The 24108-nt window shown below is 36.0% G+C and overlaps 1 protein-coding gene across 4 annotated transcripts; it reads left to right on the top strand.

Moving 5' to 3' along the window:
- Positions 1–572: 572 nt before the first annotated feature.
- LOC134855282 (nuclear receptor corepressor 2-like) lies at positions 573–23881 on the top strand. Of its 4 annotated transcripts, none has more exons than XM_063871765.1 (6): positions 573–1013; positions 15227–15395; positions 16593–18501; positions 22538–22735; positions 23047–23144; positions 23726–23880. In XM_063871765.1, exons 2-5 carry the CDS (start codon positions 15260–15262, stop codon positions 23132–23134), a joined length of 2331 nt encoding a protein of 776 aa, XP_063727835.1. In that variant the 5' UTR covers positions 573–1013; positions 15227–15259; the 3' UTR covers positions 23135–23144; positions 23726–23880. The 4 variants fall into 4 exon arrangements, with proteins under 4 accessions (XP_063727835.1, XP_063727834.1, XP_063727831.1 ...); XM_063871764.1 differs by lacking the exon at positions 573–1013 and adding an exon at positions 3491–3621; XM_063871761.1 differs by lacking the exon at positions 573–1013 and adding an exon at positions 13925–14655 and having other exon boundaries at positions 23726–23881.
- Positions 23882–24108: the final 227 nt, after the last annotated feature.

Raw genomic sequence — 24108 nt, 5'->3', positions numbered from 1 at the left:
AATTATTTCATTGAAACTGATTCATAGGTTGTGTGGAAAAGATATTCGAAAGAGAGATCAGATCGGTTTATTACAATCTTTTCTTTCTGAGTTTTATCTTGCTACACATTATAACAAAAAAAATTACAGATGATCTTTTGAAACAAACGAGTTTTAAATTTTTAACCAGTTAATTGAGTCACCCGCTGCCTCGCTGCCCTGTCTTTTTTCCAAAATTATGGCTAATTTTACTAAGCAAACAAAACCTCAATTTTTTGACGTACTGACTAAGCACATGGTAAATGCTAGCAAATTTTGCGGCGCAACATGCCAGTTTTACCTTGGTAAAGTTAAGCTTTTTAAAGCGGACTCTGAAAGAATTCCTAGAACTTTAAATCAATGCAAAACTCACTTTCGTAGAACATGAAACCAATGCGAAACGTGAATTCGTAACCAATGCGAAACGTGAATTCGTAACCATGGCTTTCAATTTGCAGTTTTCTTGACTTAAAGATACAGAATAGTTTCAGCGAGTTTCTGTGCTCAAGTTTCAAGTTGGTCGATTATTGAGCAGTAATTCTTCCTTCTTATCTGAAAATACAGGCGGAAAAGCCCTAAAGACTGGCCTAGGCTAAGCTATTCCCAGCAAAAACTACAAAGTATATTCTGAAAACTCAAGAAAGACGTTTGCAACTCAAAACTAATTTCAAAACCAAGCCAGTGTTTCCAGTAAACTACACATTTGAGTAATTCTATTCTTCTTTAGGAAGCATTACGCAAACATTACCACCGACTAAGAACTTCGAAAGTGGTTGTTATTACAACTAGAAGTTATAAACCCTGTAGGTTACAAAAAGAAAAACGAGACACATTAGGAGTTTATTCCAGAAATAGTCAGAATTGTCAGAAGCCAATTTTAGAACTAAGGAATTGCGCGATTCAGAAAATAGGCTACGTAATTTGGAATCAGTGACGTGCAATCATTACCAGAAGCAGTCGGATAAGCGATCGGAGAGCTGAACGATTCAAATCGGGTGAGTTTCGAGGGGCATGCTTGGTTAATTTAAAATAGTTGGCTAACAGAGGAAAATTACAGAAGTACAGGTATGCATGCGATTGTTACAATTAAATTAAACAAGATAACGGTTTTTCACATTGTGAAATTTTAAAAATTCTCCTATAATTTTCTCTTGTTGACCAAATTGATTATGCGAGCTACTCTTTAAAGAGTAAAATAGTTTTTGGAAAAAAAACACTTTTTAAGGACACATTTTGATTGTCGTTAATCGCAGAGAGTCACATTTTTGCAGCGAGCTAAAAATTAGTCCGTAAGGGACGTCAAGAATTAATGAAGGGTCAAAGTTCCCAAAAAGGGAACTAACGGGATTGATCTCCCAGAAAGATAAGTTTTGCATCATATTCTGTATAATGCCGCCCTAACTCTGATTAGAGAATAAATCAAAGATAAAAATCGCAGTTCTGTAACAGTACTAAAATATTGTTTTAACAGTGCTGATTTTCTTACAAAATCAGGAAAAATTTTTTATTAAAAAAAGTTGGCCAAAAATGGTCTTCTTTAATTTCGAGCCGTTTCAAAAATTTTTTAATATCTCACATTAGATTTTAAATCGTTGATTTACACTAATTTATCATCCTCACTCAAGTCATGACAATTTAGCATACTATTCAAAAACAGTTTTACCTCAATCTTCATTCGCGCAAACCACTATTCTTCTCACGTACAGGTAGGGTGGGTGGGTTAAATATTCAACGGGGGGATTGGTAATCAACGTTACACCCAATTCTTTTACCAAGTACCCCCTCCCCCATCTAGTGCAACCCCTTCCGGCCGTTCCAGTGGGTGGAGGAAGGGGGCACTTTGCTTCTTTTTTTTGTTTTGCGTAACCGTCTATCAGCAATCTCGCATTTCATCGAACAAAACCCTGGTTTTAAGACAAATTCCAAAACCCGTTGAATCTTGTTCAATGCCCGTTTCAAAACCCTCGTTTTAAGACAAATTTCAAAACCCGTTGAATCTTTTTCAATACCCGTTTCAAAGCCCTCGTTTTAAGACAAATTTCAAAACCCGTTGAATCCTTTTCAATACCCGTTTCAAAACCCTCGTTTTAAGACAAACTTCAAAACCCGTTGAATCCTTTTCAATACCCGTTTCAAAACCCTCGTTTTAAGACAAATTTCAAAACCCGTTGAATCCTTTTCAATACCCGTTTCAAAACCCTCGTTTTAAGACAAATTTCAAAACCCGTTGAATCCTTTTCAATGCCCGTTTCAAAACCCTCGTTTTAAGACAAACTTCAAAACCCGTTGAATCCTTTTCCATCCCGTTTCAAAACCCTCGTTTTAAGACAAATTCCAAAACCCGTTGAAGCCTTTTCAATACCCGTTTCAAAACCCTCGTTTTAAGACAAATTTCAAAACCCGTTGAATCCTTTTCAATGCCCGTTTCAAAACCCTCGTTTTAAGACAAACTTCAAAACCCGTTGAATCCTTTTCAATACCCGTTTCAAAACCCTCGTTTTAAGACAAATTTCAAAACCCGTTGAATCCTTTTCAAAAACCCGTTTCAAAACCCTCGTTTTAAGACAAAATCCAAAACCCGTTGAATCCTTTTCAATACCCGTTTCAAAACCCTCGTTTTAAGACAAATTTTAAAACCCGTTGAATCCTTTTCAATGCCCGTTTCAAAACCCTCGTTTTAAGACAAACTTCAAAACTCGTTGAATCCTTTTCAATACCCGTTTCAAAACCCTCGTTTTAAGACAAATTCCAAAACCCGTTGAAGACTTTTCAATGACCGTTTCAAAATCCTCGTTTTAAGACAAATTTCAAAACCCGTTGAAACCTTCATTGAAAATGGTTGCTCATTCTTGGTTTGTAAAGATCGTCGTTGTTATCACGTCCAGAATTTTTGTATCTAAAGGCTCATGCGTCAAAAAAAAATTGCGTCAAAAACTTTCCCGTGCATCTAAAATTTTTACGTGAAAACACAATTAATGTTGCTCAAGAAAAAAACAAGAATTAATATATTTCTCAACAACAAAAAAAAATTTTAATGCAATTTTTCACCGTTTCGAGTCGCCTCTTTGCCAAAAATTAAGGTGTTTTGGATATGGTAAATGATTTTGAAAACTTTCTTTACTGCTCGAGTCACAATTAACGAATTATTATGGATTCATCACTGATCAAATGTGATGCTTAACTAGGGTACTAGAATTTATGTGAGAACACGCAATTTCAAGAGTACTCTACAATAAGAAATCGAAAAAAACTAAATGTACAAAATGCGTAACCTTTAACAGCTGTTAGTTTTTTCTAGCTGCGAGATTTTAGTTGTTCAACCTCGTTAAACAAAGTGATTTGCAGATAAAGATTTTCACACCAGATTTTAGAACAACATTTAATCGAAAATTACGATCAAGCTACTCATGTGTACAAAGTCTTGCTGTGAAGCTGCAAGTCCTAATTTAAAACAATAAAAATTCAACGCTTCAAGTTTTCAAGTTGTGTCTTTGAAGACTGTCAACCATTTGAACCAAAAAAAAACATCTCATTAATTCAAAAACCGAAGACATGTATTGCAATTCGACAATTACATATGACCAATATTACACTACAAGCAAGGTAAATTAACACTGGGTATTTTTCAGAGACGGATCTAAGATTTTCTAGAGGGTCAGATATTCAAAAAATAGGGCGGTTTTTTAACTTATCAAAAAATCAGCTTCTGAGCTCTCCCAAAACAGTAAAAAGTTCAATTTTTGTTATGTTTGAAAAAACTTCAGGCAAGTTTTTGAGAAAAAAGCCAGCATTTAAGGCATCTTTAGAAACGACTGGAATAAAATTTTTTGGAAGGTTTTTTTCGACACCCTCACCTCTCCGCAAAATTTTTACATGTTGTTGGTAGCGGGGCTTTCTTAGAAAACAAGAAAACGATGAGTCACTTTGAGTCAATGCATAAATTGACGGAATTATTTTACTTTGAGCCCATTTGATTTCAGCAAAGAGATGATTGTGTCTATTCAATCTCGAACTGATTCAAATGTATTCTTTTGATGCTTTGAAGACCAGTTCCCAAAGTATATGGGCATAACAATGGTCTGGTCAATTGTCTTGCAGAACTCTGTTTCCGTTAGCTATGTGATAAAACATCATTTGAAGTATCAGTTTCTTAACGATCAGTCGTGATCAAGGCTACTTATTAAAAAAAAATACTATTATCTTGGAAAAATTATTCAATTTTCTTGAATTGACCAGTTGAAAAAGTAAAGGTACGTTTTTTCATCAATAATTAAAACTAGCTATTAGCCACTGATAGGACGTGTAACAATTTTTGTATACAATTTTTGGATCCACATTATAGTTCGGTTCAAGATCTTTTCAAGCTAAAATTTTTTGCTAAAAACAAATAAGCACAGTGAAATGACCTTCCACTCAGTTTGTTTTGGCCTGATTAGTTTTAGTATTTGAATGAAAGATGCCTGATTTGGTATGTTTGTATTTGTTTTCAATATATGTTTCTTTTGTTTGGAGATAACATTTATAAATTTGGAATGAAGGAAAAAAATCCATTTTTTTACTTCCCATAAACTGCGGTGATAACGCAAACACCCCAAAAATCTTCAAAAATTTGTTATTGCTGTATTCAAACTCTACCGAGAATTTTAAAGAAAAAAAAAGGGTTGTGACGCTATCAATTATTATTAAAAAAACTACAAAAAAAGTAGAGGTAATTTTAAGTTATACAATTGCAATTAAAACGTTCTTACAATAATTTGCCCCGCCGTTTCTTAATAAGTCTTAATGCTTCGTTGAATAACCGCATGTGACTTTTAATAACACTGACTAAAACTAATTTGCAGCCTAAAACCTTCCAAGACCTAGCCAGATACAACGGAGTGCCAAATCGATCATCCAGTGACACAACCGAAGAAGAAAACAGACAACTGCCTGAATTGTCCAGAGATGAAATCCAGAGCAAACTGAGAAGTTGGAGAGTTAATAAACATCAGAATACAGTTTATCAGAAGCCGCCTGAAGCATCGTCACAAGTTAGTACTTTTATGATTATAATTTAAAAAATTAAGTAGAATTTAAAAAATTGATGTAGAAAATTTGGCTGAAACAGGGACCCAACCCTGCTTAGGGAGAACTCGAAAAACAAGTTCGATTGACCTAAACAAAAGGTCGACAAAATACTCTTTTGGGATATACAAAAGTTTTTCTAAAGGAGCCTTGGGCGCTAAATCATACTAATTTCGAGGGGCTCCTAATTTGCTCCAAAAAATGCCTATAAATGCCCTTTTGGCCTCTTTTTTTCCTAAGTTTGCCTGCTGCGCTGAAACTTTTGTCAAATTAGGGTTTTAAAAGTGATTTATGAGAGCTCAGAAAATCAATTGGTTGGCTAAAAAAATGAAATCCGCCCCCATCGAGAAAATCCTGGATCCGCCACGGTACTATCTATAAAAAAGCCTAAAAACATCGATTTTAATCAAAGTGAAATTGATTTAGTTTGATATCCAAATAAGTTTAAAAAATCAGTTTCAAAACATTCAAATCTGATTTATCATTTTATTTTTATTTTTACAGTTAAACTTTTCACATATATCAGTCAATTTGAAAAGATTTCTAGCTTTCAATTGAATGAGCTGAATAAAGAAACTGCATGTTTTTATTCCCATTTTTGGGTGCTTAGTAGATTGCGTTGAAAAAAGGCTATAAGTTTGTATCATCAGTATAATATATATAGTGTATTTCAAAATTTTTTCTTCTTTTGCGAAATTTCTTAATATGGGGCAGGGGCGGATTTAGGGGGGGGGCGGACGCTCCCCCTCAGGAATTTGACCGTAACAATTACCAAAGGGTCCCCCCTTTGAACAATTTACTTAATTTTTTTCAAAGGGCGCCGGTGTCTTTGGCCTTTATATCAAAGAAAATTTTGAGGTGTGAAAATTCAAGGTGTGAAAGTGCGTCTTTTTTGAGGCCTCAAATTGGGCTCAGTTTTTGACTCGAGGCAGGTACCTGCTAACAGGTACCTGTCAACCTGCCTCATTCGCAGTATTTATACCCCGTTCAAAACTACCTAGCTCATTCTAAAACCTTCTTCGCTGGACTTCACACTGCACTCTGGATTGGACCCTGGACTTCAACTTCAACATTCCAGATGTCAAAGCGGACTGCTCCCAAGGACTCCAAGGCTTCTGGCTTCAAGACGCTCAAGGCTTTCTTCAACAGTGGACCCAAGAAGTCACCACCTTCATCCACTGCAACCACTCCTGAGCCTGCCAACCCTGGATCATCCACTCCTGAGACGCCCATACCTGGACCTTCAAGGCTCTTAGAGCCATTGGCTCCTTTAGCCACCATTAAAGATGAATCTCTTTCATCAATTAGTTCTATATCTCCGCTCTCTGAGCAAGCTCTACACTCTCCATCCTACATTGACGTCGGCATCTACAACTTCAGCTCACTGGACATGGACAGGGACATCAAGTTTGCACTGCTGGACAAACCCAACAACATTGTTGGGAAAATCATTCTGGAGCAGATTGTCTCCAGGGTCAAGGCCTCCAACTACTTTACCATCATTGCCGATGAGACAACCGACATCTCACGAACGGAACAGGTCTCAATATCGATCAGATATTGGGATGCCTTTGAGATCCGAGAAGAGTTTCTGGGTTTCGTGGACACAGTCGACACAAGGGCAAAAGCGTTAGCTGAAATCATCCTGGCACGTATCTCAGAAACTGGACTCGGAGATGCCCATCTGATTGGCCAGAGCTACGACGGAGCTGCAACAATGTCTGGGGTTCGTGGTGGAGTTCAAGCCATCATTAAGGAGCATCACCCTGCTGCCGTGTATGTGCACTGTGCTGCGCATTGCCTTAACCTGACTCTGGTCAATTCATCGAAAGTTCTTCCGATAGGCCGTGCTTTTGCCCTAATTTCTCGAATCATCACCTTACTTCGCGGTTCTGCAAAGCGTTCTGATGCTTTCTGTGAGAACATACGGAAGTTGCAGCCCGAAGCTAGCAAAACTGCAATCCCAAAGATGTCTGACACTCGATGGGTTGAACGACACGATGCTGTTCTGACTTTTATCCTGCTGAAGCCTTCCATTGAAGCTACACTAGAAGACATCAGCAATTGGCCTGGGGAAAGCTGTGCTTCTGACTGCTGTGCTTATCTGGCTAGCATGATGCGGTCAGAGTTCTTGATTGCCCTGATGTCTATGAAGCACCTGCTGGGGGCGACTAAAGCTACCAGCATTGCTCTTCAGGGACCTTCGCTGGAATTGCCTCAGTCAATGGATCACATCCGGAACTTGCGTCACCTCTTTCAACAATGGCGCGATGGTGGCTACGCAAAGGCAATGGCCGCTACGAAAAAGTCCATTCTGACGCCGCAAAGCTGGGCGATATTCAAATAGAGGGTAGAAGAGGCAGACCTCCTGCAGCATCATCGGCTTATGATCACTTCAGACAGACTGTTTACTTGCCCTTTCTTGACTTTGTCCTGATGGATCTCAAGGAACGCTTCGTTGGAGCAGCTTCTTCTTGTGCCCAAGTGTGCAAGCTGCTACCCCGTTGGATAAGTGAGAAGGATGCAAAGGAGGAAGATTTTGATGATCTGGTCCAGTTATACGAAGGAATACTTCCAGATGGTGACTTCCCCAGCGAGTTCGAAGTTTGGAAAAACATGTGGCGCTTCCCCCTGTACACCGATACCCCAGAAACCTTTACAGCTGCACTCAGAGTGTGTCACAAAGCCACAATGCCAGTAATTTTTACTTTGCTCCAGATTGGTGCTACCCTCCCAGTGACGGTATGCACTGCTGAGCGCTCTTTTTCGAGCATGAAACTACTAAAAAGTTACCTCCGCTCCAACATGAAGGAGGACCGACTCTCAAATTTGGCGCTAATTTACATTCACAAAGATGTAGAAATCAATGTCGAAGAGGTCATCGACAGATTTGCCGCAAAAAATCGAAGACTCAATTTTGTTTAATTTTGTTCGTTTTCTTATTGTAAATAAATCATTGTTTTCGTCAAAACTTTTCTCAATCCGCCCCCCTCAAGAAAATCCTAGATCCGCGCCTGATATGGGCTCCCCGGAAGCGTATGGTTCATGGTAAAATTTTTTCTCGAGAGTTTTCACGAAAACAAAAAGTCATGCCTGAAAAACTTTCTACAATTTTGAATCGAAATCAATTGTAATTTTCTATCGGAAAGATATTTTTTTGGCATTTTTTCTGGTTTTTGGAAAAACATATTTAAATGCATTTAAATATAGTTTTTTTTAGAAAAATCTTTCGTTCCATAATGAACGTTTGAATCAATGGTTAAACAATTAGAGGCTCTAGAATATCAAGGCTTCTGTAAGTGCTACCTTTATACTGTATACCCGTATAAAATTCGATTTTATCCGATTTTAATATCATGTTCGTCGGTGCGGGATAATTTTGCCTAACGACCGAAAAAAAACACTCAAACTTTTCCATGTGTGATTTAAATAATTTTCCGGTTCAGTTCCCATTGCAAATCAGCGATGAAAATTTGAAAAAAAAAAACAGTGATCGCCATCAATGATTTACCGCTAATTAATTATCCAAATAGCAAATTTCAGTGCTAAAATAGCGTTGCTTCAAAGCTGAAAAATTTGGACATTTTCGCGAGGAATTAGCGATGAATTATTGAGAAAACTTGAACGTTCTCTTCCTTATACACTATCTAAATTTTTACCCTCAATGTTTAAATTGATTAGTGGGTACTGGATGAATAACGTGTGTTTGAGAGGCAGGAGGAGTTGTCCCCCCTCGATTACTTCCCTTACCCAACTCAGAGTTAAATATGTAAATCCCTAGTAAGCTGGAAATTTTTGTTTAAAAAAGATACAAAAACGAACTTTCTAATAAATTGAAATCTGACAAAAATAACTTTCTGATCAAAAAATGTTCTTTGTTTTTTTTCACTTAGTACTGAACTCTACTGGTTTAGCATTGAGTTAGCGATGAATTAGCGGTGAATTGACGATGATTTTCTGGCGATGATTTAGTGAATTTTTATCCCAATGTAGCGGGATTTTTTCTTTCTTTTCCAGCACTAAACCATTGATAAATTGTTGCTAATTGTTCCGATTTTCGATACGAAAGTAACGGAATATTTGTGCTCGAGGTGGGTTTTTTTTCTTCAGACAAATTTCGACCCTTTAACTAGCCATTTTTGCCGGAATTTTTTAGATCATTCGAAAGGTATTGTTGTCCTTAGCTCAAATTTGAAAAGATTTTTTTCGTAAAGTTACGGGGGTTTAAAGATTGCCATTTGGCCAATTTGGGACAATTAATGCGCGATATATTTTGCCCTATTAACGCGTAAGCGGAGCGTTAATCCTTCTTAGAAATCGTTCCAAATTGGTTGTAAGTAGCTGATTTGCCATAATTGATTTGTTACAAGGATTCTATCCTTATTTACTCTATAGGGCGTGTGGGGGGATGATTTTCATAAAAAGTTTCAAAATTTAGAAAAAAAAAGTTTTCGTTTTTTTAATTTTAAAGGTTGTTATTGCTCCATGAACCTTAAAAGGCAGTCAGAAAATTGAGGTTTCGCCCTGATACGAGCAGTCTTGTTTATCTATGTTTATCAATGAAAATTGGATAATGATCGATCTACGAAATAACACGAAATCATCCAGGAAAGTGTTATTAAAACTGAACAAGACTGCTCGTATCAGGGCGAAGCTCTAAAGGTTTCGACTGCCTTTTAACATTTATAGAGCAGTATTAACCTATGAAATTTAAATGTAATAGGTAAAAAAAATTCTAAAATTTGAACTTTTTTTAATGAAAATCATCCCCCCACACGCCATATCAGGTGTAAAAGGATATATTTCGCTCCTTGTAACAAATCATTTATGCCAAATAAGCATCTTTCAACCAATTTGGAACGATTTCAAGACGAATTAAATCTCCGCTTAAACGTTAATAGCGCGAAATATATCGCGCATTAGTTGTCCCAAGTTGGCCAAAATGGCAATCTTAAAACCCCCATAACTTTATGAAAAATGATCGCAGATCAAAAATTTTTTCAAATTTAGGATCAAGACAACAATACCGTTTGAATGATATATAAAAATTTGTCCTCTTTTTGAGCCTTTTTTGGAAACATTTGACCAAAAAAAAAACTCTTTTTTGCGCGCGCTCTCTCAAAATTTATTAGCGCCGATGGCGCGCTTAGAAAAATTCAAAATGCGATGGGCTATTTAGAAAAATTTTCAAGTCGGTTAGCCAAAAATATATTTCAGTAAAAGTATCAAAGGGGGATTCTCAGAGTCGGCAGGGGATGGTATCACTTCTCCCCTTCCCCACCCCCATGTCCGCTCCTGGCATGATGGTCGATTTCACATATCATTGCAACATATTAAACAATTTTTTCCATAATCGTTTTTTATCCATGAGACTCCGGTTCTCACTTATCCACACTATAAGTACAAGCAAATGATAATTAGGTAATTTTACTTCTCAGCTTGTACTAGAATTTGTTTGAAGCAGTGTCAGTTTGAAAAACTCCTTTGATAAAATTTCAACAGTTGCGATGCACTAAATCAGGATAACAGAATAATGTTTGAGAAAAATTGTAGCAAACTTATAAGCAATCAATTTTGCTTCAATATGCATGTGTTTCCTTCTTCTCGAGCTAACAATCGGTAGGAATTACTACCAAAAAGCTCAGGTTGTTTCACATGGTTATTCGTCTGTTAATAATAATAATATCCTTTCTGATTAGTTATAAAAGTTAAGCAAAAATTGATCAACGCGTATTTACGCCTTTGGAAGCCAAAAAGTTCACAATGTTTTGATACCATGCATCTTATTCAATTTTCAAAATGATCCATTTTTTTCATTCCGTGCCCAACTTATATAGTAGTAAAAAAAATTCCAAAAATTAGGATTAGGTCTTTTAGGTTCGATTTTACCAAAAAAGCAGCCAAATTTCTCAATCAAAGCTTATGAAGAAGTAAGCCGTAGTTGAGTTGCCAGTATTAATAATCAATAAAAACGGAAAATTTGTGCTCGGGGTGGGTTTTTTCTTCAGACAAGTTTCGTTTTTTTAACTAGCCATTTTTGACGGAATTTTTATATCATTCAACCAGTAATGTTGTCTTGATCCCAAATTTGAAAAGATTTTTGACCTGTGATCATTTTTCATAAAGTTATGGGGGTTTAAAGATTGCCATTTTGGCCAATTTGGGACAATTAACGCGCGATATATTTAGAGCTATTAACGTGTAAGCGGAGATTTAATCCGTCTTGAAATCGTTCCAAATTGGTGGAAAGATGCTTATTTGCCATATATCAAAAATCATTATTAATAACAGCCGAATAACCATGTGAAGCAACCTGAGCTTTTTGGTAGTAATTCCTTGTGATTGTTAGCTTGAGAAGAAGGAAACACTTATAAGTTTGCTACCTAATTATCATTTGCTTGTACTGATACTGTGGATAAGTGAAAACCGGAGTCTGATGGATAAAAATCGATTATGGAAAAAATCGTTTAATATGTTGCAATGATATGTGAAATGCACCATATCAGGCGAGGACATAGCGGTGGGGAAGTGATACAATCCACTGCCGACTCAGAGGGTCCTTCTTTTGATACTTTTTCTGAAATCAATTTTTGGCTAACCGACCCTAATGTTTTTCTAATTACCCCATCGCGTTTTGAGATTTCTAAACGCGCCATCGGCGCTAAAACAATTTTGAGGGAGCGCGCGCAAAAAAACGGTTTTTTGGTCAAATGTTTTGAAAAAGGGCTCAAAAATTACGTTTTTTGCTAGGATTCTGGGAGCGCTCGCAAACGGAATTTGGTCGACCTGGAAAAAGCGACCGACATTTTTTTTAAACCCGTTCGATTCTACCGCCCTTTTACCCTACAGCTTTATCTTCAACCCTCTCAGTTCCTTCCTTTTCCAGTTAAACCAACCCTCAGGCTTGCCGTGCCCGCACTTTCTGTCATCCAATTGGAATATAGTATTCATGAAACCGAAGGAAACGAAAGATAAAAATATATTGTTTTTTAACAGTTTAGATTGATTCAGATTTATCAAGCAATCGGTCATTCGTTGCAAACGTGAGATGTGAGGGGTGCAAGCGTTAGGGGTCAGCTTCTAAAGAGACCTTCATGGACTTAAACGGTATTAGTGACGACAAAAAAGGGTGAAAAAATGAAAGTCTTAAAATACTTGTAAGAAAAAACTGCAAGAAGAAAGATAAATAATGCAATGTGGCACTGTTGTTAAAATTTTTTGCAATCTCTTAAGAGTAATGATGTAGTGAGTACTCTTATGTAGGTTTTGCTATTTTTTTTCAGTGAAAAGTTCAATTTTGTCTTTTCGCGATGATTTTTTATAGTTCAGTGCATTTCTATTGTTAACAGGAAGGCATACTCCACGGTTGAACAGCAAATTTGTAAAGGCCATGAAAAACGTGATAGACTTCTAATTTCGAAAATGGAAATTAATTATCAGATTTCCCAGCGAAATAAAAATTTTGTTTTTTGATCCAGTTTTCTCGATTCGTTGATTTTCACAAAAAAAATTGTTCCTCATAAATTGTTCTACAAAATCAAAGAGTTTTAAGGTCATCTCTTGTTTTCTTCGAAATTCAAAACTTGAAGATTTTTGAAAAAGCAAGTCGTTTTTTCAGTTTCCTTGCGTTCGTTATTCTTCAACTTTAAGTTGGCTATTTTGATTATAAAACATTTTATTTGACTATGTTTGTTTACAATGGATTTGATTGGAGCGTTCAACAGTGCCGAAGTATACAGAGCCATAACGAAAAAAGTGCTTAACAGTTCCGAAATTTGATGCTTTTCGGCACTGTTGAACACTTTTTAATTATCTGCACTGTTTTACTTCGTCACTGTTGCTCTGCCCCGATTTTTTTTGATTTGACAAAAAGCAAGATAATAATCCATTATTAATAAATTGTAATTTTATAAAAACTGACAAAGAAAACAATATAATTAAATGTCTAAAACAACTCGTTAAGAGTTTTCTTGCATATAGAAACAATGTTATAAGGAGCGAATCTTATGACCTTTTTATCGACACGTCTCTTTTGATACTATCACCAGCTTGATGTACAATAATGCAACTTTCCCTCTACTGAAATATGGCTTAAAAAATACAAGAGTAATTGCTGTAGCTAATTCCAAATACTACCAAAAGAGAGAGATTTTGGCCGTTGATGCTTTTAAATTTTATATGGGGCTCCTCACGCTCCCATTTAATCACCCTGACATTAATGATTCTATTTCAATTTGGGACGACAAAAAAAAGGTTTGAAAAGTATGATTAAAAGTTTACCCAGTCACTTTCTGACAAATATATAAAAGAAAATCGTCGTTTTTTCTCTGAATCAAATGTGAGTAATAGCGATGTTATACTCGAATAAACATTTATGTATTTTAGACTCCTCAACTGACTATCAGAACTTCTTCAAAAAAAATTCAGCAACCGAACGCGCAAGACGAATCAGGATACCAATCGAACTCGCCAAACTTCAAAAATCAATCACAAACTAGATTACATTTCAAGCCAAACTCATACAGCAGCGAAAACACTCGGACAAAAAACTCTACGCCTTTTGCTCCAATTTTGTCGATCAAAACCAAGTCAAAGATAAGCCCGGTTTACAAAGACCGACAGAACAATTCACAGACTCAAATCCAAGCTAAAAATATCAATACTGGGTTAAGAATAAACAACCAGTTTGAAAAATCTGCAACCTTTAATTTCGAAAGATTTCAGGAAAAACTGCAAGAAAAAGAAACCTTAGAACACTTAGCTGAAACTCATTTTAAAAATCCTGTCGGAAATTTACCAGTTGAAGACTTTGTCACTGAAGAAAGTCGAAAAGTTTCAATAGTAGAAGCAAATTTAGACAAACTAAGTGAACAGTTTAAAAATTTCACGGGCGAAAATTCGAAACGATTTGAACAACCATTTCAAACGTCTCTGAACCCAATGAAAAATTCTAAAATGACTCTAGAAGAAACCGATTTTGATAGATTTCAAGAAAACCGAAATAAGTTTTGCCCGAGCCCGAGTTATTTAAGAAGCCCGAACGGGTTTTCAGGTCGAGGACACGACTCGTTCTTCATTCATCCCGAAGATAAGTTAACCGAGAAAGGTCTCGCGTCATCGTGGAATCGACCCAGAAATAATTTATACGACGATAACTCGTTCGGATATCCTCACGACTCAATTTCGGATTTCGATTTGAATCAACGAAGCTCAACACCCTTCAACGGAAATATTTCGTCAAATGATTTCTCAATAAGAAGTTCTGATAATTCGGCGATGAACGCGCCTTATAGATCAAGTGCCATTGCCTTGCCATCGCCAAGATCAACTAGAAAAGCTTCCAACACTGATAAAAAACAACCAGTATTTTCATATTTAAACAGTTACGCTTTCACGAAGCCGACTTTAAAAAAAGCACCGAAAGAAGATGATGATTTCGGTTTCTACGTTGACCAGAGTTTTGTGAATGATGGTTTCAATTATAACCGGGCTAGTTATGCTGGATATGATAAATGTGCTGGTTTGAAACTAACAGGCGAAATTGACCATGAGAACCAACATTATGGTTCTAAGGTATGCATGCTTTTTTGCATCTAACAACTGAAACTAACTTCTATTGGGCATCTGATTGAAAAATTTATTTCAAATTTAAAATTGCACTACATGTAAATTTATAACGCATTTTGGAGAAAACGGCAGGTGCCCGTGAGAAAGTGATTGTCTGAAATATCTCCAAACAAAATGAATATTGCATTTTGACAAAAGTTGCCACGCCGCAGACAAAATTTTGTGAAAAAAAAAATTAGCATTACGAGGCCAAACTGCGTTCAAGTGCACTTTTTAAAATAATTTGACAATATTTTGGAGCGTGATTCCCCTCAAATCTAATAGTATAATTGGTGGGAAAAGCGCCTTAATTACATGGACGCCAAAGGCACCTTTCAAAGTTTTTTGGCTCGCCGAACGACCATAAATGAATGTTCAAAACTAGCAAACGGGGACCTCATTGGAAAATAATTAGTCAGAACCCTAGTGGCGTCCTTCCTTCTCCTTCCCTTTATCTCCGGTGTTTTAATTTTTTATCTAAAATTCAGGAAAGTAAAATTATAATTGCCTGATTTTGTTCAATCTGTTTCTTTTTCAGATTGGTCAAAGAGTGAACAATAATAATTTCAAAATGGAAGACGTGAATGCGACCCCTGCCTTTTCGGATATTGACTCGAGTGTGAGCACCCCTCAAAGTATGAACCCACAAATACAGACAGCCGATGATCAACAACACCATCAAACAAATCAACAACCAGCACCACCAGGTAACTTATTTTCATTATTTCAAACAAGTCAGAGAACGTCTGAACACGGACCAGAAAGACTCAAGATTATCACGCATGCTATGTTTAATGGCTGTAAATGCGGTTTTATAGCAGTCATCATTGATAAGTTGGCCTGAAAACAATTTTTTCTAAATTTTTCAATTTAATTTTTTTGATTGACAAAAAAAAACAAATATTTTTCCAAGAGTGTCTGGTAAAATTTGTGGAACCTTAGAATTAACGTTTTTTGTATTTTGTAAAAGAAACTCAGTAGAGGTGTGAGTCCGATTTATAATATCTCGGTATGCGCAGTTGGTGGTCTTTGCTGATTTGGTTTGCAATAATATGCAATGACTTCGACTGCAATTTTTTTTGCTATATCATTTCGGGCACTTTCACTACTACCTAAATTGACCAAAACTATCTTTTTCCATAAAAATTTTAAATAAAAACAACAGTAGTTTAGTGATGTGGCAAATAGCTGGTGTTGGATAATTCACCCTTGTGCTCTGGAAATAAATGATTTTTTTAAAATTGTTTCTTGTTCCGACATATGATAAAAAGTCGAAAAAATGTACCATACGTGCTTTTTTCAATTTAAAAAAATGAAGTTTTTGACAATTCATTTTTGGAAAACAAAAAAATACATTACGTACAATTTTGTTGAATAAGTCGACCGAGAATTAGTCAAAGCAGATCTCAGCGCATTTTCAAGTGTCAATGAATTTAATAAAGATGGGAAAATTCTTAAAATTTGTTCACGCTCCAATTCCTATGCTGGGAAGCGGCGGTGAAGTGGTTACGTCTCCGCCTCATAAACGAAAGATCGGATGTTCGAGGCCCACCATGATCCGTGCTCATTGCTTGAGGATGAGGCAATATTACCCAGCCCAGAAAAATAACCAAAAAAATTGCATGTAGTTCTTAAGCCTGGGCACAACAGCAGTTCGCCGTCATGAGTTGTACAGCTCGTATGTTGGTCCTATCCCTCATGTATAAATGGTCCTAATTCATTTTCCAAACTTAATTTGTAAAGATAAAATATAATTAACCTTTATTTGCCAAAACTCAGTTATGGTAAAATTTACCTTAAGTATTTGTTCATTTTTTTTCAGGTAAAATTCAGACAAGGAGGTTCATCTAAAAATTGCCTCAACTTCATTTTACTTTAGTTCAGTATTTCTTATTTTTTTCTAGGTTTTCCACAAGTGCCCTTACACAGCCCACAACCTGTTACCCAAGCGAATCTTCAGCAGCTGAACCAAATGCACATTCTGCAGGAACAACAACAACAACAACAATTATCCCATCAGCAAGCTAGTGTCGCTGCTAACACAGCCCAAATTGACCAATCACAAGCTTCGCAGCAGAGACATGACGCTATAGCGTCGACCAATCAGCATTCAGAGTCAGGAGTTGACACTTCTTCAATTGACGAAGGGTTTCACCAAGCCGTTTTGGAGTTGGAACGTAAAAAGATGGAACAAACCAAAGTCAAACCACCCCTGGAAAAAGATTTACCTGGAGATTTCCAATCAGCTCTCAAAAATTTTGGTGAGCCAATTAAATTTGGCAATACGCAAAACAAGTTCAACACTAAATCACCATCTAACGAATCTTTGCAATTTCGACCAATCAAAATGAGCGAAGAGAAACTGAAACGACTTGAAACGAAATCTTGTGAAAACTTGGACCAGGTTGGCAACGATTCAGAAGATTTGGAAAAACACCCGCAAAACTACGACGAAGCTAGGCAAAAATACGGATTGGCTGTTGCAATGAAACGCCGTACCAACGTACCGGAACCCATTCAAGCAAATCAGAGTTTACAAGAGGCAGGCTTGGAGACACAGAAAAGTCCAGTTGACTACAAAGATGCCCGGAATCGTTTCGGAGAAGCAGTAAAAATGAAGCAAGTTCCAGGGACACCTCCGAACCAGGAGTTGAAAGCTAACGGATCCTCTGAAATCCTAATGCCTTCATTGAGAGCAACACCGAAACCAGAACCAGGGACCCCGCCTAACCAGGAACCAAAAAGTTCCGAGTATGCCATGCCGACCCTGCGGGCAACTCCAAAACCAGACCCGGGAACCCAGATCAACCAGGAGTCTAAAAGTTACGAGTATGCGATGCCGACGTTAAGAGCTACTCCCAAGCCTGAAGTCCCTCCTAATATAGAATCAAAGGGATCCGAGATTGCCATGCCAACGTTAAGGGCAATTCCAAAACCAGAACCCGGATGTCAGGCAAATATAGATAGCGCAGGATCCGAGTATGCTATGCCGACCTTGAGGACAACCCCCAAACCAGAGCCTGGATTCCAAACCAGTCAAGAATCTAAGAGCTCTGAAATTGCATTGCCAACGTTGAGAGCGACGCCAAAACCAGGATCATTGAACGTTACTGAAGATGGTGAGGTGTCAGATGATCCGAAAGTAAGAACCCCAGTTGATTTCGAAGATGCTGCGAAACGATTCGGTGAACCCTTGAAGAGAGCGATTCCTAAATTCGAACCTACAAACGCGAATGCTCAAGTTTCGAAATCAGAAGAATCAACGCCGTTCAGTAAAGAAATATTAAGACCCACGGGTAGTGCTAAAACTCAGACTGAGATCGATGATGCCCAGAAACAACCCGGAAATCAACCCTTGCCGAAGAACTACCAACAAGCAAGAAAACTTTTTGAAGCGACTCCTGAAAAAGTATCAGAACAATCGAACAACGGAAACGGACAAAGCTCCTCGAAGTTAGATTCGGCTCAGCCGAACGCCCCAGCCAATATTTATTTGCCCGGATACCAGCATAAACTAACTTGGGGTGATGCTAGCGGAATGAAAAACCCTCCCAAAGCATACCAAAATCCCAATTTTGATGTTAATGCAGCTGAACAACAAAACTTTAGTCAGATAAACTCGACTGCTGAACAACAAGTTTTTCAACCTCAAACTATTGATGCTTTGCGTGAACAAACTGTTTCAGCTTCGAGTGGTGGTGAAATTACTAACCAGGCGTCTGAAATACCAGAAGCTATTACTAACTTATCCGAGGCGGAGAAAAATGAGTTGATCAATGCGTTTCTCCAGAAAGAGAGCGAGATTCAAAGCATGTGAGTGTTTTTAACTACATATTTTGCATCTAATTCATAGTCATAATCCAATTGCAACTGACCAAAAAAGAGAAAAAAGTCGCACGTAGTTGCCTTAACTATCAACTTTATCTATGTATTCTCAGCGGTGTCCAAAAAATTATTCAAACAAATAACTTAAATTAACCCAAAAAATTTTAATAAGAAAAAAACATTTAATTCAATAGCGATGTTTACAGATGAATCAATCAGTCTTTGAAGTCAATTTAATTTAAATCAAATAAACTGTGATTTTTTTGTATGATCATTTTAGTCGAACAGTTAACCAATTTGTCTCTTTATTTTTTTCTTCAAAGTGCTCTTATCAGGTCAAAGCCTTGAAGTTCCCATTGATTTTCAACGCATCTGAAAGAACTTGACTAAAACAAAAGCTTTACAATCTTTTTCAGCTCCCAATAGTTTTTAAATACTGCAGTAGGCCTTAATAAATAAAGTAATTCAGCGTATTTTTGATTGATCTCAAAGAACTCCAAAAATTATTATACAGTTCGAAAACATAGACTTTATAGCACTTATTAATTATAATAAAACTTCACTATTAAGGAAATTCAACAGTATGAAAAGAAGTTTTTCTACTGCAATAGTAACTTCTCTATCCTTCAAGACTCAAGAAATGCCCTAAAAAACCGGGGTTAACCAAACCGGAGTTAAGTTGCTGATCTGAAACTCTCAATGACGGAGAAATTGTAGCCATACAGAGTTTGCATACATTTCTATACGTACAAAAAATCTAAGATTTCTATTGGAAACCCATTTCTACCATGTAACATACAATTTCAATTTTTTTTATAGCTTATTATAATAACATTGTTGTGTTCATAACCATACAGAAAACTCCAAGACCGTTCTAAAGTAAAAGTCATGAGTCAAAGTATTATATTTTCTACAAAGTACATGAAAAACACCAAATTTTAATGTTTGGCTAAAACCTTTTGATACTTCTGCTCAACAAGAAGTGAATGTTCACAGTTATTATTGTTCCGACTTTCGATACGAAAGTGACGTAATATATGTGCTCGGGGTGGGTTTTTTTTCTTCAGACAAATTTCGACTGTGATCATGTTTTGTAAAGTTAAGGGGGTTTAAATATTGCCATTTTGACCAATTTGGGACAATTAACGCGCGATGTATTTTGCGCTTTTAACGCGCGAGCGGAGAGTTAATCCGTCTTAGGAATCGTTCCAAATTGGTTGAAAGAAGCTTATTTGCCATAATTGATTTGTTACAAGGAGCGAAATTTATCCTTTTGTGCTTTGTATGACGTGTGCGGTAATGATTTTCAAAAAAATTCAAATTTTAGAAGAAAAAAAAATTTTCATTTTTTTCTTTCAATTAATTATTTAATGTTATTACTGCTCCATAAACCTTAGAGGGCAGTCGGAACATTCAGGGCTTCGCCCTGATACGAGCAATCTTGTTAGTTTATAAAACTTTTTCTTTGAATCTACGATATGGCTGGTTGCACAATATATGTAAACAGAAGCTATTTGATAGGTTACAACTATAAAACTAAACAATTCTTTGGTGACTAGACGAATTTTATTTTCAAACTGTTTTGAAATACGTACCATAAATATCCAACATTTAGATTAGCTTGGTCAATTTTTCCTAATTGTTTTCTAATGATTGTTTTTGCCTGTACGATAACAATTTTTTGTCGATATTTGCGTCAAAAGCACAATTAATTACACAATTATGTTGAGAAGACTTGGAATCTTTTGTATGGAAGTGGCTCAACCCTTTTCTCACTGAAAACTTTAAAATTACCCATATAAAATATAGGCAATCTTCATGTTCTGGAAAATAGTTGTTTATTGTAATCATAAAGTTTTGTTGAGTACCCATTTTTATGCACTAAACGGTCAAAAAAAAACAAAAAAACTATGTCAAACTATTCCTGTTTGCAAAAACTCAACACACACACACTGACTACCATATTTTGTATACCTAAAACAAATCTTGAAAAAAATTAATCTATTTTGTCTGATTAAAGTGGAAGTTATATTAACTAGAAAACAAAAAGAGTGAACCAAATTAGATGTTGATATTTCTTAAAGCATAACTTATGCAAAGAAGTAGTCAATATTTTCATATAATCAGGCTTTTTGGATTTATAAGGGAAATTTATTAAAGCGAAGCTTGCATATGCGGTGAATTTTTGTTGAACATGTGGTAAAAATTTCTAAGTATGCACAAAAAATTAGATTATTCAAATTCAGTATGAAGTAAAAAGAAACAAAATTTTACAAAAAATTTAAGGCCTGAGTTTTAAGCGAACTTTCGTCGTTAAGGCGTTTAGTCGAGAAAAAATGCCAATTAATCTTTGACTGGCGAGCGTATTCAATTGAGCAAGTGCAAATTTTACAGAATAAAAATTACCCGTCGGTATAAAATTCGTTTCGATTTTGGGGGTGAATTGCTCTTTGCTGGGCCGAAAGGGTTGAAGAACGTTTTAGGTTTGTGGCAACGGTACAATTAAATTCGTCAGTATTACCGGCCATCGCCGAGTTTCTAAATGATATAAGCTTCTGAAAATGAAATAAAATAAAATTTGTTAGTAGAAGGTAAAGAAAGAAAACAAAGCACATTATTATATGAATTAAAACTAAATTAGCTTCACTCTCTTTGTATAAGAATTAGGGCAAAATATGCGGGTCATTTTGCTCTTATATTACCAAAAATCTTGGCTGAAATCTTATTTGAAATGCCTGACCAAGTTGCTGAAATTTGTTCCGGTCGTTCAAGGTAAAAATGTTTACAGAATCATTTAGTGCATAAAACTTCAAGAATGATTAAAAAAATCATTATAAATAGTTGATGTCTTGCGAAAAGTAGAATTATTGTATCTTCGGTTGTACAGTTATTTATATATTGCTTGACCTTTAAAATTTCCAAAATAAACAAAAAAAGCAAGATAAACAATTCAAAAAGGTTTTGGATTGTTTTTGTACTTTTTGATTAGTCGAAGTTTTTCGCTGCTTCCACCTTTTGCATTCAAAAGTTACACAATAGTACTAGTCTGTCAAACGCAATTTATGAACGAAGCATGACTCCAGGAAAAAACTGTTCAGCTATATTCATTGCCATTCAGAACAAAAAAGTTTTGAGTGTAAAAAATACGAAATTATTCTTAAACTTAAAGTCATGCTATTTTTTTTTGGGTTTATTCGTTCGTTTTTCGATTATTTTTTGGAATAGCGATTAAGAAACATACATATTGACCCAGTTCTATCTGAGTGAAGTAAATTAAAAAAAAATGAACAAACCTTGAAATTTTAGGAGCTTTGATGTTTTATAAAACTTTCAAGAATTGCTTTTTTCGGTGTCATTGATTTTTTTGATTTTGTTACACTGTTTCAAACTTTTTGGTGGCTGTTTTTTAATGGGTCGGTAATCAAATTAATTTTAGGACAACAAATGATTAATCGTTTAAATTGAAAATAAAAGTTGCTTGCCTTCGGTTAGGCTTACTTTCACCTTGTTAAATTTTTGAATTTAATTTTTTCGAAAAATTTTGACCAAAATCTAAATTACAACCAACCAAATTTGATATTTTTTCAAACTGCTCTTGGTTTAGCAATATTACTGTTAATTTAGGTTTTTTAACAGCTCGAAAAAAGAAATGGCTGGCGCAAAAGCGTAATCGGAATGCTCTTTCGCCATTTGCCAAAAAGATCTCAGAGGTCAGCAGTGTTGCAACGCAGCCTTGTAACTTTTTTGGGACAAGTTTTGAAACATTTCCTCTAGTTTTCAAATTATTCTTAATTGATCTGATTTTTGAGTTGTCTTCGACCCAAGCAAGCTCTGAAAAATAACCGAATATTTAGTTCACCAAATGATACGTAAATAAATGCAACATTATGAGATGTAAATAGGGATTTAGTTAATTTTTTCCTGTTCTTTCAAGATGGAAATTTTTGACTTTTCATGCAGATTGAATGCGAGTTGCTCCTTTCTTGAAACCAAATTTAACATTTAAGAGTTCAACACTTTTCAGGCGCAATATTCAAACAAGCCCAGTCGGTTCTCCCTACTCGGCATTGAGAGGTGCACTGGGCCTAAAACCCAAATCAGCCTACCAGCATCAACAACAGCCAGAACCAAGTGTCCAACAATACGGAATAGTCCAGACTAATAACCAAGCTCATCAGGGGATGACTTCGATTAGTAACAACAATAGATTTAGATCGAAGCCGTAAGTAGAAACTACTAATCACTGTGAAAAATAAAATTGTATTTTTTCAGTTGGATCAAGGTTGCAGATCACGGTTACATATTTCTGCTTGAAGTATTCCAAGTTATGATAAGATTACCTTCCCTTCCATCAGAGTGTCTTATAAACACAGCCAGAATTAAGAAGCGGGGATAGGGGTTGGATGTGAGGTAGTTAAATAATTACAAAATAGTTCAATTGATGAAACATTTTAATATGCAAAACATACTAAAAGCAATTATATGTGGCACGAAGGAAAAGATTTGCACTTTTGTTCAATTTTTCTGAATCAGAGAAGAAGTTGGCAAGCAATCGGGGATGAGTAAAAGTGCTGCACTCCGAATGTTCTATTCGCTCCCGCCACCCGAAACAGATGACTGAAAACCAGAGGGTAAAATAGCACTGCACGACTAAACTAAAATTGACACCCAAGTGTGAACTTTTAGAACTAACTAAATATCAAAAACTCTGTAGAAGTTCTTTTGTCTAATTCATCTATTGTTTCTGCTCTTATCAAACATAGTTAGCTGCGTCCCCCTCTATAAAATACGGTAACCGCTCAACACCCAATATTTTGGTACTATTTTACCAAATCATTTTTTAGCTGCGACAATAACTCTTGAATTTAACAAAGGACCGAGTACATACTACTAATGGGTGGGTAGGGGGGAGGGAGGGCGACAAACATTTCATTTTTCTCCTCGAAATTTTCAAAAAGTTTCCAAAAACAGTCCAATTCACTTGAACCTACCAATTGATACTTTTATTTTAAAAGTTACTGCACGTTTTAGTTCGTCTGTTAGTTTCACTTTTTTGTGCTTATTGGCAGCAAAGACATCATACTTACCAATTTTCAGATCACTTTTTGTTAAAGTTAGAACTATTTTTACACCACATCTCTGTAGCCTAATAGTTTTAACCTGTAAATGATATCTTCCATAATTAAGGACTTATTTCAAATTCTCTATTTAGATTCCGAGGATGAGCTGAAGGAAAAATAGTTTGATGAATTGACCCTTTGTGAGCTTGCAAAGGAGCAATTGAACGTCTGAGACCTGTCAAAGAAAGACGCATACATTCGATGCTTTTCTATTTATATTTCACGGCCTAATTTGAATTCATTAATTTGTACTACGGGAAATTCGACTGAGAGGCAATCTAACAAGAATGCTCGTATCAGGGCGAAGCCCTGAATGTTCTAAGTGCCTTTTAAGATTTATGTAGCAGTAATAACATCAAAAAACTAAACGAAAAAAATCTAAATGAACTTTTTTTTCTCTAAAATTTAACAAAATTTTTCATGAAAATCATCCCCCCACACGCCATATAAAGTACAAAAGGATAAATTTCGCTCC

Source organism: Symsagittifera roscoffensis, chromosome 10 (genome assembly GCF_963678635.1).
Source record: "Symsagittifera roscoffensis chromosome 10, txSymRosc1.1, whole genome shotgun sequence".
Taxonomy (NCBI): domain Eukaryota; kingdom Metazoa; phylum Xenacoelomorpha; order Acoela; family Convolutidae; genus Symsagittifera; species Symsagittifera roscoffensis.
Note: the sequence above shows the minus strand (reverse complement) of the source record. Positions and strands in the feature narration are given on the sequence as shown.

Bases quoted from the DNA above. Each gene is read 5' to 3' on its own strand.
- LOC134855282 (XM_063871761.1), top strand. From the start codon at position 14,023: ATGAAAAATTCTAAAATGACTCTAGAAGAAACCGATTTTGATAGATTT. The intron at 14,656-15,226 runs GTATGCATGCTT...TTTCTTTTTCAG, and splicing joins ACCAACATTATGGTTCTAAG to ATTGGTCAAAGAGTGAACAA. The intron at 15,396-16,592 runs GTAACTTATTTT...ATTTTTTTCTAG, and splicing joins TCAACAACCAGCACCACCAG to GTTTTCCACAAGTGCCCTTA.